The 11860-nt window shown below is 30.8% G+C and overlaps 3 protein-coding genes and 1 long non-coding RNA gene across 5 annotated transcripts; 2 read left to right on the forward strand and 2 right to left on the reverse strand.

Moving 5' to 3' along the window:
• Positions 1-27: 27 nt before the first annotated feature.
• Positions 28-3249, reverse strand: LOC111422876 (C-1-tetrahydrofolate synthase, cytoplasmic-like). Of its 2 annotated transcripts, none has more exons than XM_071197286.1 (6): positions 3070-3249; positions 2735-2990; positions 1807-2334; positions 439-1739; positions 225-377; positions 28-172 (listed from the first exon to the last, which is right to left on the reverse strand). In XM_071197286.1, exons 2-6 carry the CDS (start codon positions 2985-2987, stop codon positions 83-85), a joined length of 2325 nt encoding a protein of 774 aa, XP_071053387.1. In that variant the 5' UTR covers positions 2988-2990; positions 3070-3249; the 3' UTR covers positions 28-82. The 2 variants fall into 2 exon arrangements, with proteins under 2 accessions (XP_071053387.1, XP_071053388.1); XM_071197287.1 differs by lacking the exon at positions 3070-3249 and adding an exon at positions 2413-2510 and having other exon boundaries at positions 2735-2819.
• On the forward strand, positions 3191-5241 carry LOC139430383 (uncharacterized). The gene is made up of 3 exons (XR_011640867.1): positions 3191-3707; positions 3771-3934; positions 3994-5241. It is a non-coding gene; the product is annotated as an uncharacterized lncRNA (long non-coding RNA).
• Positions 5181-9585, reverse strand: LOC111422780 (pug C-1-tetrahydrofolate synthase, cytoplasmic). Its single transcript, XM_071197285.1, has 9 exons — positions 9414-9585; positions 9162-9360; positions 8972-9108; positions 8685-8919; positions 8380-8491; positions 6994-7533; positions 5619-6919; positions 5405-5557; positions 5181-5353 (listed from the first exon to the last, which is right to left on the reverse strand). The coding sequence occupies exons 1-9, from the start codon at positions 9458-9460 to the stop codon at positions 5264-5266; spliced, it is 2814 nt and encodes a 937-aa protein (XP_071053386.1). The 5' UTR covers positions 9461-9585; the 3' UTR covers positions 5181-5263.
• Positions 9586-11043: 1458 nt separating this feature from the next.
• Positions 11044-11802, forward strand: LOC111422805 (reduction of Rh1). The gene is made up of 3 exons (XM_023056044.2): positions 11044-11125; positions 11399-11584; positions 11646-11802. Exons 2-3 carry the CDS (start codon positions 11407-11409, stop codon positions 11711-11713), a joined length of 246 nt encoding a protein of 81 aa, XP_022911812.1. The 5' UTR covers positions 11044-11125; positions 11399-11406; the 3' UTR covers positions 11714-11802.
• Positions 11803-11860: the final 58 nt, after the last annotated feature.

Here is an 11860-nt window from a genome sequence, read left to right on the forward strand (position 1 = left end):
CCTTGTGTAGTGAAAACACAATAAGAATCAAGTTTTATGTTTTTATTTCTTATAAAATTATGTCAACATTTTTCTATAATCTTTAAAAAAGTCCTTCAATTTCTCCAGTTTCTGTATTTAAATCAATATCGAAAATGGAAGGTCTAGTTGGTAATCCTGGCATTCTTGTAATCTAAAAGAAAAGTATTAATTTATTTAAAAAATTAAATTAAATTAAAAAGAACCTCTCCGCAAATTGGAATAATAAATCCAGCACCAACAGAAATTGAAATATCATTAATTTTTAAAGTAAAATCAGTTGGTGCGCCTTTAATTGTTGGATCACCAGTTAATGATAGAGGCGTCTTTGCCATACAAATTGGAAGTTTATCAAAACCCTATAAAAAAATAAACATAGAAAGATGTCTTAATGTATTTACTTTATAAATCAATTTTTACTTGTTCAGTGTATTTCTTAATAGATTGCATAACTTTTTCAGAATACTCGACATTTCCAGCTCCATACATTTCTTTAGCTATAGCGAAAATTTTTTCATCAATTCCCATATTAACATCATACAAAAATTTAAATGAATTTTGAGTTTCACAAGCTTTTATAACGGCATCTGCTAAACCAACAGCTCCAGCTCCTCCTTCAGCCCAATGATTACAAACAACAGCATCAAAAGCTCCATTTTTAACAGCAGCCTCTTTAACTAATTCAAGTTCGCTATTGGTATCAGTAGCATGTTTATTTATCGCTACAATTACAGGAACACCATGTTTATTTCCATTATTAATATGTTTAATTAAATTTTGTAATCCATTCTTTAAGAGAGGAATATTTTCTTGAGTATACTCCGGTTTTAATGGAGCTCCTGGAGTCACTGCAGGTCCACCTCCGTGCATTTTTAAAGCACGAATAGTTGCGACTAAAACAACTGAGTTTGGGATTAAACCAGAAGCTCTGCATTTGATGTTAAAAAACTTTTCCATTCCGATATCGGAACCAAGTCCAGCTTCTGTGACAACGTAACCTTTTTCACCAACTAATTTCAAAGCGATTTGATCCGCGATTATTGAAGAACAACCATGGGCTATATCCGCAAACGGTCCGGCATGAACTAAAACCGGCGTTCCTTCTAAAGTTTGCATTAATGTTGGATCAATAGCATCTTTCATTAAAACACTTAAAGCTCCGGTCATTGCTAAATCATCAGCAGTAACTGGCTTATTATTTTTATCAAAAGCAACAACCATTTTACTAAGACGTGTATAAAAGTCAGTTAAATCTTTTGATAACGCTAAAATGGCCATTATTTCACTAGCTCCTGTAATCATAAAACTAGATTCCCGAGTAAGATTCTTTTCAGTTGGCGATTGTCCAATTGTAATTTTTCTTAAAAAACGATCGTTTATGTCAATAACGCGATTCCAAACGATGTTATTTGTATCGATGTTTAAACGGGCGAATTTCACTTTTTCTTCATCTGTTAAATCATTTGGATCGGTTTTTTTAATACCCAACCTTTCAAGTCTTCTCAATTGAATATTACTAAATTTGCGAACCCCTTTTATTGTCGGAACAAGCCTATTATATAAATCTTGATCTTTTTGTGTTGCTTCATGGAAGATTCTAGCATCCATTTGAGCAGCCAATAAATTATGAGCTGTTGCAACGGCGTGAGTATCTCCTGTTAGATGAAGATTGAAATCTTCCATTGGAATTACTTGGGAATAGCCACCACCAGTAGCACCACCTAAATTTGTTTTCAAATTTAATTATTTCTATATAATTTAATAAGTTAGGCAACCAATCAAACTCACCTTTAATGCCAAATGTAGACCCTTGACACGGTTGTCTTAAACAAACAATAGAATTTTTATTTTTATGCGCCCCTAAAGCTTGAACCAACCCAATAGATGTAGTACTTTTTCCTTCACCAAGTGGTGTTGGAGTAATTCCAGCACAAACAATGTATTTTCCATCTTTTTGCGTTTCCAATCGTTTTAAAACGGATGCAAAAGAAATTTTTGCTTTTTTATTGCCGTAAAGTGAATATTCATTGGGATATAAACCAAGTTCTTCAGCCAACTGATTAATGTTTTTTGGTTCTTGTTTGACAGCTATTTTAATAACTCTTGGAACAGGTCTTTTTAAATGTAACGAACTCTCACGAAACTTGAAAGAAGGTTTTATAAGTCTTGTTGTGGCTTTTGGAGCATTTGAGACTGTGTTTTTCATTAATATTGGTACTACAGCCTCAGGAAGTGGTGTTATCTGTGAAGCTACTTGTTGAGCTTCTGTATATGTTTTGTCGCGAACAAGATGTTGCTCTGATTTCTTAGTTGTATCTAAAAAGTTATTTCAAAAAATAATTTAAAAACAATATTATGAACTAATTGAAAATTATTTAAATATTATTTTATTACCATTTTAACACTAAAGGAACACAAAAATTTCTTCCAGAAAGTCTTTTTTTGTATATTATCAACTCTTTGGAGCAGATAATCATGGAATATAAGGTATTCTAACAAAAATAGATTAATTATTGATTTACAAGTTGTATCAGTGGAGTGGAAACTTAAAAAGTGAGGGACAAAGTGACAGGAAACCAAGAACAAAATAAACAGGTAGAGATATATTGTTCTTTGGTGGAAAATTCCTTTTTATAGTTGTTTTAACAAACAATTCTTATACATAATACATATAATATGCAAAAAATGGATAGAAAAAAATCTATTTTATGCTTACTTGGTAAATTTAATGTAGGTATTACTCCCTTCAATAATTTACTATTGCGTCCAACATGTTCTTTAGCAAAATGTTTTCCACAAATACGAAAATTTCTATAAATTCTCATATCATCATATTCCCACAATTCTTCCCGTCCACTTTGTTCAATCCACCTTTGAAATATTTGTGGATATAGTTTTGGGTTTGGAAATCGGTGAAATGTTCCATACCGTTCTCTGCATTCACCCATAGCACAATTCCTACCAGCCATTTTCTATTGAAAGAGATACACATGTTTAAGTCATTTTTAAGTACATTTATAAAAAAGAAAACTCCTAATTAAATGTACTTACCACAAATAAAACTTCGTAAAATAAAGTCTTTAATAAAACAGATGGCAACAAATTCCTTAAAACACCGAAAACTCATCAAATAAATCGTTCTAAAACATCAAGTTACACCAACAACGTAGAGAAACCAAATCATAACGAAATTCGATTCAAAACATGACAAAACATCGGGCTGTCATTGTCATTAAAACAAAATTTTCTTAAATCACCGCTAAAGTAGGTAACGATTATAACTAACATTCGCGCCATCTAACACCATAGCTTTATACTAATTAAGTGCCAAGGATATGTTGAACTGTCAGTTTGAAAACGAGCATCTTTAACCTATACAAATAGATAACTATCTTCTAAAGGTATTAAAACACATTAACATAAGAATTTAATTAGTAAAATAGGAAAACCATGTCCTAAATAGACTTTAGGTAGCCAAAATTTCAGTGGGAAGTCGAAAATGTGCTTAAATGGAATACAGAATACATCTAAAATTTCACCTTGATTATGTTTGGAGATTGAGGAAAGAGCCATAAAGTTCATACTTTAAATAATTTGTTTATATTTCAAGTAGATAAAGGTTCATCTTTCTGTATGAAAAGAATGATAAGAAAATGATTAATTAAAAATAATATTGGTTCTGAATCACTGTGAGGAATTTATAAAAATGTTAATAGACCATTAAAGGGAATTCAACAATAATTGATTTATAGATTAACTGACGGAAGACTCAGATTCTTTCAGTAACTACGACTTCTAAGGAAAACATTTATTTGAAATCCATTTAGATCATACTTATAAAAAGTCTAAAAATTCAGTTTAAAAGAATATTAAATGTTTTGAAATGTTTGCCAGTAGATCCAAGCAAAAGTGGAAGGTATTTGCAAATTTTATAATATCTAAGTATGCATTGTTATAAAACTTGACTTTACTTAGACATTTGGGATCTTATTTAAAGGAATATGTAAAGAAACAATACAAAGAAGGTAAATTTCAAGAGCAAGTCCAATATTGGGATAGACAATACATAACGTTAGAAAAGATAGTTGATAACAAAAATTTAAAGAAATATAAACTTCTTCTTCTCCTGATCCCTATGCCTGTTGGCGTCAGATAAATCTGTTCCTATTCCTCCTAATTCCTTTATATCTGCTAGAGTCTTCCCTCTCTTCTTCCCAACTTCTGCCATTCTTTCCTCCCACTTCTTCCTATGTGTTCTTTTTCTTATCCTTATTCTTTGCTTCAAATACCTTTTTTACTGTTGTGTTATTTTTCATGCTAATTATGTGGGCGTGCCAGTTTAGTTGCTTTCTCTCTATTTTGCTGATTATCTCGTCTTGATCTACCCCTAGTCATATTTCCTCATTCCTTATTTTCTCCACTATTTTCAGTAAAAATTACATTTCCATTGCTGTAATCTTTCCTGCTTGTTTATCTTGGAGTGTCCATGATTCACTGGCATATGTTAATATTGGGACTGCCACCGAATTGTACACTTTCAATTCTATCTTTGTATCTATCTCCTTCTTATATGTTGTGTGTTTTCTTTATTCTTACATTTATGTCTAAATCTATCCTTCAATCTTGTGATATTATGCTGCCCAAGTACGCATATGATGATACTTCTACCTTTTGTTCAATTTCTTCTGTCCATATTTCAACCAACTTCCTTGCCTTTTTATGGTTCGTTTTTATAGTAAATTATCTATTTTTACTGGTTCCACACTTTTATAACCTATTACTTACTGTTTGATATTTATTTGTTCTAGTTCTAGTCTAACTAGGCTATAGGCTTGTTTTATTCCCTTGCTCATTTCAAAAGTGTTTGATGTCTCTTCATTTGTACTATGCTCTTGATTTCCTGTACCGATTTTCAATTATTTTTGTTAGTCTTTGTGGTACCATTAGTTCTTCTAGACATTTCCATATAATACTACGGTTAACCATGTCAAAAGCTGCTTTTAGGTCAAAAATATTAGATATAGTTCATTGCCCGTCTCTATTTACAAAAAAATAATATAAACTAGTTTTGAATTCGTCCGCAATAGGATTAACTACGGAATTTTGGAAACTTCAAAAAACATTGAAATTATTGAAGATGTGTTAAAACAATAAGAATCAAGTAAAATTTAAAAATAGTTTATTTTTATACTTTTATTTCTTATAAAATACATTATAAAATTATGTCAACATTATTATATAATATTTAAAAAAGTCCTTCAATTTCTCCAGTTTCTGTATTTAAATCAATATCGAAAATGGAAGGTCTGGTTGGTAATCCTGGCATTCTTGTAATCTAAAAGCAAAATATTAATTTATTTAAAAAATTAAATTAAATTTAAAAAACCTCTCCGCAAATTGGAATAATAAATCCAGCACCAACAGAAATTGAAATATCATTAATTTTTAAAGTAAAATCAGTTGGTGCGCCTTTAATTGTTGGATCACCAGTTAATGATAGAGGCGTTTTTGCCATACAAATTGGAAGTTTATCAAAACCCTATAAAAAAATAAACATAAAAAGATGTCTTAATGTATTTACTTTATAAATCAATTTTTACTTGTTCAGTGTATTTCTTAATAGACTGCATAACTTTTTCAGAATACTCGACATTTCCAGCTCCATACATTTCTTTAGCTATAGCGAAAATTTTTTCATCAATTCCCATATTAACATCATACAAAAATTTAAATGAATTTTGAGTTTCACAAGCTTTTATAACCGCATCGGCTAAACCAACAGCTCCAGCTCCTCCTTCAGCCCAATGATTACAAACAACAGCATCAAAAGCTCCATTTTTAACAGCAGCCTCTTTAACTAATTCAAGTTCGCCATCGGTATCAGTAGCATGTTTATTTATCGCTACAATTACAGGAACACCATGTTTATTTCCATTATTAATATGTTTAATTAAATTTTGTAATCCATTCTTTAAGAGAGGAATGTTTTCTTGAGTATACTCCGGTTTTAATGGAGCTCCTGGAGTCACTGCAGGTCCACCTCCGTGCATTTTTAAAGCACGAATAGTTGCGACTAAAACAACTGCGTTTGGGATTAAACCAGAAGCTCTGCATTTGATGTTAAAGAACTTTTCCATTCCGATATCGGAACCAAATCCAGCTTCTGTGACAACGTAACCTTTTTCACCAACTAATTTTAAAGCGACTTGATCAGCGATTATTGAAGAACAACCATGGGCTATATTCGCAAACGGTCCGGCATGAACTAAAACTGGCGTTCCTTCTAAAGTCTGCATTAATGTTGGATCAATAGCATCTTTCATTAAAACACTTAAAGCTCCGGTCATTCCTAAATCATCAGCAGTAACCGGTTTATTATTTTTATCAAAAGCAACAACCATTTTGCTAAGACGTGTTTTAAAATCAGTTAAATCTTTTGATATCGCTAAAATGGCCATTATTTCACTAGCTACTGTAATCATAAAACTAGATTCCCGAGTAAGATTTTTTTCAGTTGGCGATTGTCCGATTGTAATTTTTCTTAAATAACGATCGTTTATGTCAACAACGCGATTCCAAACGATGTTATTTGTATCGATGTTTAAACGTGCGAATTTCACTTTTTCTTCATCTGTTAAATCATTTGGATCGGTTTTTTTAATACCCAACCTTTCAAGTCTTCTCAATTGAATATTACTAAATTTGCGAACCCCTTTTATTGTCGGAACTAATCTATTATATAAATCTTGATCTTTTTGTGTCGCTTCATGGAAGATTCTTGCATCCATTTGGGCAGCTAATAAATTATGAGCTGCTGCAACGGCGTGAATATCTCCTGTTAGATGAAGATTGAAATCTTCCATTGGGATTACTTGAGAATAACCACCACCAGCAGCACCACCTAAAAAATAAATTTGTATTCAAATTTAATTATTTCTCTGCAATTTAATGAGTTAGGCAACCAATCAAACTTACCTTTAATTCCAAACGTGGGACCTTGAGATGGTTGTCTTAAACAGACAAAAGCATTTTTATTTTTATGCGCCCCTAAAGCTTGAACCAACCCTATAGATGTTGTACTTTTTCCTTCACCGAGTGGTGTAGGAGTAATTCCAGCAACAACAATGTATTTTCCATCTTTTTGCGATTCCAATCGTTTTAAAACGGATGCAAATGAAATTTTTGCTTTTTTATTGCCGTAAAGTGAATATTCATTGGGATATAAACCAATTTCTTCGGCTAATTGATTAACATTTTTCGGTTCTTGTTCGTGAGCTATTTTAATATCAGTAGGGACGGGTCTTTTTAAATGTAAAGAAAGCGGACGGAAATTCCAAGAAGGTTCTAAAAGTTTTGTTGCGGCTCTTTGAGCACTTAAGACTGTGTTTTTCATTAACATTGCTACAGTCATTGGTCCTACGCCCCCGGGAACTGGTGTTATGTGTGAAGCTACTTGTTGAGCTTCTGCATAAGCTACGTCTCCAACAAGACGTTGCCCTGATTTCTTAGTTGAATCTAAAAAGTTATTTAAAAAAATAATTAAAAAAAATGTAAAACTAATTGAAAATTATTTAAATTTTATTTTATTACCATTTTCGGTATTTTCAGACATTTTAATACACTTTTTTTACAATTTTTTTTGGTTTAGAACAAACACAATAAAAGGACAACCTTTTCAACACTAAACGAACACAAATATTGGTCTAATCTGTGGTGTTTATCTACAAATCCCCCCCACAAAGTCTTTTTTTGTATATTATCACCTCTTTGGGGCCGATAACCATGGAATATTAGGTATTCCAACAAAAATAGATAAATTATCGATTTACAAGTCATATCAGTTAAGTGGAAAGTTAAAAAGTGAGATTGTTAATGAGATTTTATTGGTTTTTGGTGGGGATTGGAATTGTGCGGTGACTTAAATTGGAATTTAAAACTAGAACCAACCTAATTTTATAAAAATGTTCACTAATTTCGAATCAGAATTGATTTTATTGTAGTTTTATGTTTAGATTTTAACTTGAGATAAGTTTTTTGTAACTTTTTTAAGCGACCTTTTTTTGTGGAGGTCATTTCAATTAAGATAAGTTTAGTCTTTGAATTTAACATCGAGATAAACACTTTCGATGGTTTAAATTGTTGATGTATTTCTTTATTAAGGTATTTATGAATTCTAACTTAATGTTTTCACGAAGAGTGCATTCTTATGCATCATTTCGATGGAGGAAAGCTCTCAAATACTTTGATCATCCAAACGAGATTAATAATATCGAAAAGATTCTGAATAAAGTTATTGACCCACTTAAGACGAACATCAGCAAGAAATACCAATAAAAGTACAGATCAAATTTTTATATTTACCTGGAATTGCGTTTATACCACAATCAATAACAACAGCACCTGGTTTAATCCAATCTCCTCTGACCAATTCAGCTTTTCCAATTCCAACAACCAAAATATCAGCTTTTTTGCACTAAAATCAAAGCAATAATGATAGTGTTAAATCAGTAAAGAATGTTAGAATTAAAAACGAGTAAGTAATAAAAAATGTTGGCGGAGGAAATGAATGTTAATAATCTTGATAAAAGAAACAATAGGAAATGTTTTAGTCATGATTTAATGTTGTTAAAGGAAATGAATTAAAAAAATTGATTATTTTATCTTACTTGTTCTTTTAAATCGGACGTTTTTGAATGACACACGGTGACGGTGGCATGATGCCATTTTAATAATTCGGCAGCAGGGGTTCCTACAATTTTACTTCTGCCTAAAACAACAGCGTTGGAACCGGCGATTTTAACTCCAGATCTTTTAATAAGTTCAATGCATCCATTTGGGGTGCATGGTAAAAATCCGGTTAAATCTCCAATAGCTACTTTTCCTTCGTTGATGGTATTTAATCTAAATAAATATTAAAATAAATAATTTAAAAAATCATAAAGTTAAATTTTACCCATCAACATCCTTATCTGGTGAAACTGAATCTGTTATTAAATGAGAATTAATGTTGGTATCACAATCTAAAGGCATTTGAACAATAATTCCATGAACTTTTGGATCCCCATTTAATTTTTCTAATTTATTCAACAGCTAAAATTAAATTGAATTAATATTTTATTTGGAAAAAAATTAGAAAAACTAACTTCAATTTCAGTTATTGTTCTAGGTAATTTTATATGTTCAGCTTTTATTCCAATTTCAGTCGCAGCTTTAATTTTCATTCGAATATAAACATTCGAGTCTTCACGACCACCAACTTGAACAATCGCCAATCCAGGTTGAAATCCGGGAATAGTTTCTCTTAATTTTTGAACATCTTTGGTCATTTCTTCTCGCATTTCCCTAAAATCAATAAACATTATTACACCGTTGGTGCTTTATGGATCTTTTTTTACCTAGAAACGTCAGTTCCGGAAAGAACTTTTCCTTGAACGGAAGACATTTTTCGGCACAGAAAAAGCGATTTTCTTAAAAGACGATCCAAAACGAAGTGATTTTAAAATAAATGTATCGGAGCTGTTTTTCGATTTTAGCTTCAATGCCATAGGTCAACATTTATCTAGTTATTATCGGTTGCATAATAATGACCAAATGGAAATAACGTAATTTATACGGCACATCCGAGGATTGGTTTGGCACGAAATCGCATGGTTATGCGAAATAAATTAGTTTAATCGTGCACAAAAAAAAAGTAAATAGTTTGTTTTCTATTCTATTTTATTTGATAAATCTAAATTTATTTATAATAAAAAATAAGGAAATTGGAATAGGTCGAAAAGGGTTATCTGTTGCACAAATATATTTGTTGTTGAGGACGTTGACGTGCAAGTTGAAATATTGAGAAATAAAATAATTATGAGAAAACAAAAAATAAATTTTGAAATCATTTAATGGGAATGTGGAAAACTTCTGTTTTCACGGCTAAAAGAAACTGCAACTGAAACTAACACTAGACTTAGAACTAGAAAGTTCCGAATGTGTTAGAAATAGGTAACCCATCTACTAAGTCTACTGATAGGGTTATTGAAAATTACTTCAAAAAGAAGTTGAAGAGAAAGATTTACCCTCGAAGCATGAATTTGGTCCTGGGAAGGTAGAAGAGAAGTACAGCAAGCTGTGAATATCGCTAATACATTGGAACTTGTCCATAAGAAGAGACAACATTACAGTGGTACTAAATGTCAAAAAAGCTTGCGATTCCGTTTGGCAAGATGGGTTGGAGGCAAAGATGATCGACGCCTACTTCCAGGGAAATATAATAAGTACAAACCAAACGATGGATTAACACAAAAAAGTATAATCAACACGTACAAAAACATCAAAGTCCTTAATCAAGACCTATTTACAAAGAAGCTAAGAAGAATACTAGAACCTAAGTCAATTTGCAAATCCAGTTGAACAATAAAAGAGCTGTTTTTTAATCAACGCAGTACTTAATCACACCCTAGCATCAAATCGAGAAGGATTCAAAAGAAGATTGGATTGGACAGACTAAATCCACAAAAGCATCATAAATAAACGGCGTATCAAGCAAAGCACAGGAGATGCTTGATGAAATTACAAGATTGTAAGTTAAGAAGTTATTAAAATAATAAAATAGAAAGCCAAATAAGTTACAAACTAAAATAGGGATTAAAAAGCTCGATTACTCAATAATATTTTGGAAGAATTTTAAAATTACCGCCCTTTTTTTATAATTAAAGTTCAGCCATCAAACGATAGATGTTGCTCAAATACAAAAAAATCGAGTAAATCACTCCTTTTAATGGATATGAAGCTAGGATACGATTAATTAACAAAATTAATTTAATTCTATATTCTTTTCTAACACATATTCAATTTATTAATTTTTCTGCACACTATTTTTGCTGTAAATGTTGTTTGTTAGCTAAATTTTAGAAAGGGTATAAAATTTAAAGGGAAATTACCTTTAATAGTAATAATTATTAACAATTACATGCAATATTTTTAGTATAAAAATAATTTTAATCAATTAAGTTTTAATTTTCCCGCCAAAGTTATACCGTATCGTAAATCACCAGGAATTTTAATTTTTAGCAGTTGGCATTATACTAGGTGTTCTTGATCGATCGGATTATATAAAAATGTAAGTTTTTAGCAAAATTGCGTTTTATTTAATAATTTTAATTAAAAAAATCAACTTTACAAGTTTATTTTTCTTACATAAAACTTGTTTAAACTTTCTTCTACTGAAATTTCTTATGTAATCTTAAAACAAGTTATTCCTAAAAATGTATAGGTTAGGTGATTACATAAACCATTGACAACCCACTAGATTAAATAAATTCATGTAATTTTACGGTTATAAATTTAATTCATTAATATTTTCAATTAACATATCTTATTATTAATTTTTAAGCAATTAAAATGGGAGACGCCGCTTCTTCGAAACCACTAGGAAGACCCATGAAGTATCCATACACATTTTCAGCAAAAATCGCCCAATTCCCATGGAAATTTTACTTTACAAAGCAATGGATTTGGAAATATTATGCCGTCGCCTTTGTAGTTTGCATACCAGTCTTTAAAAAGATCTCCAACTTAGGTATTTTATTCAAAAGAATATGATTTGTTATGGTGAAAAATAATTTGTATTTATTTTGCAGCTAATTCTCCTGAAAACGTTGCTAAATGGGCTGAAATTCGTAAAAGGGAAGCTGCGGAACATCATTAAGAAAATATTTAAAAAAATGGGAAATATTTAGTAATGTGAAAAGCATTTTTTTGTTAAAAACTATGAAATAAATTAGATCCAAATTTAAATTGTTTTATTATAACTTTAGTTAAGCTATCAAACTGACAGTGGGTCTTTTTGCTTACA

Source organism: Onthophagus taurus, chromosome 7, assembly GCF_036711975.1.
Source record: "Onthophagus taurus isolate NC chromosome 7, IU_Otau_3.0, whole genome shotgun sequence".
NCBI classification, from domain to species: Eukaryota; Metazoa; Arthropoda; class Insecta; order Coleoptera; family Scarabaeidae; genus Onthophagus; species Onthophagus taurus.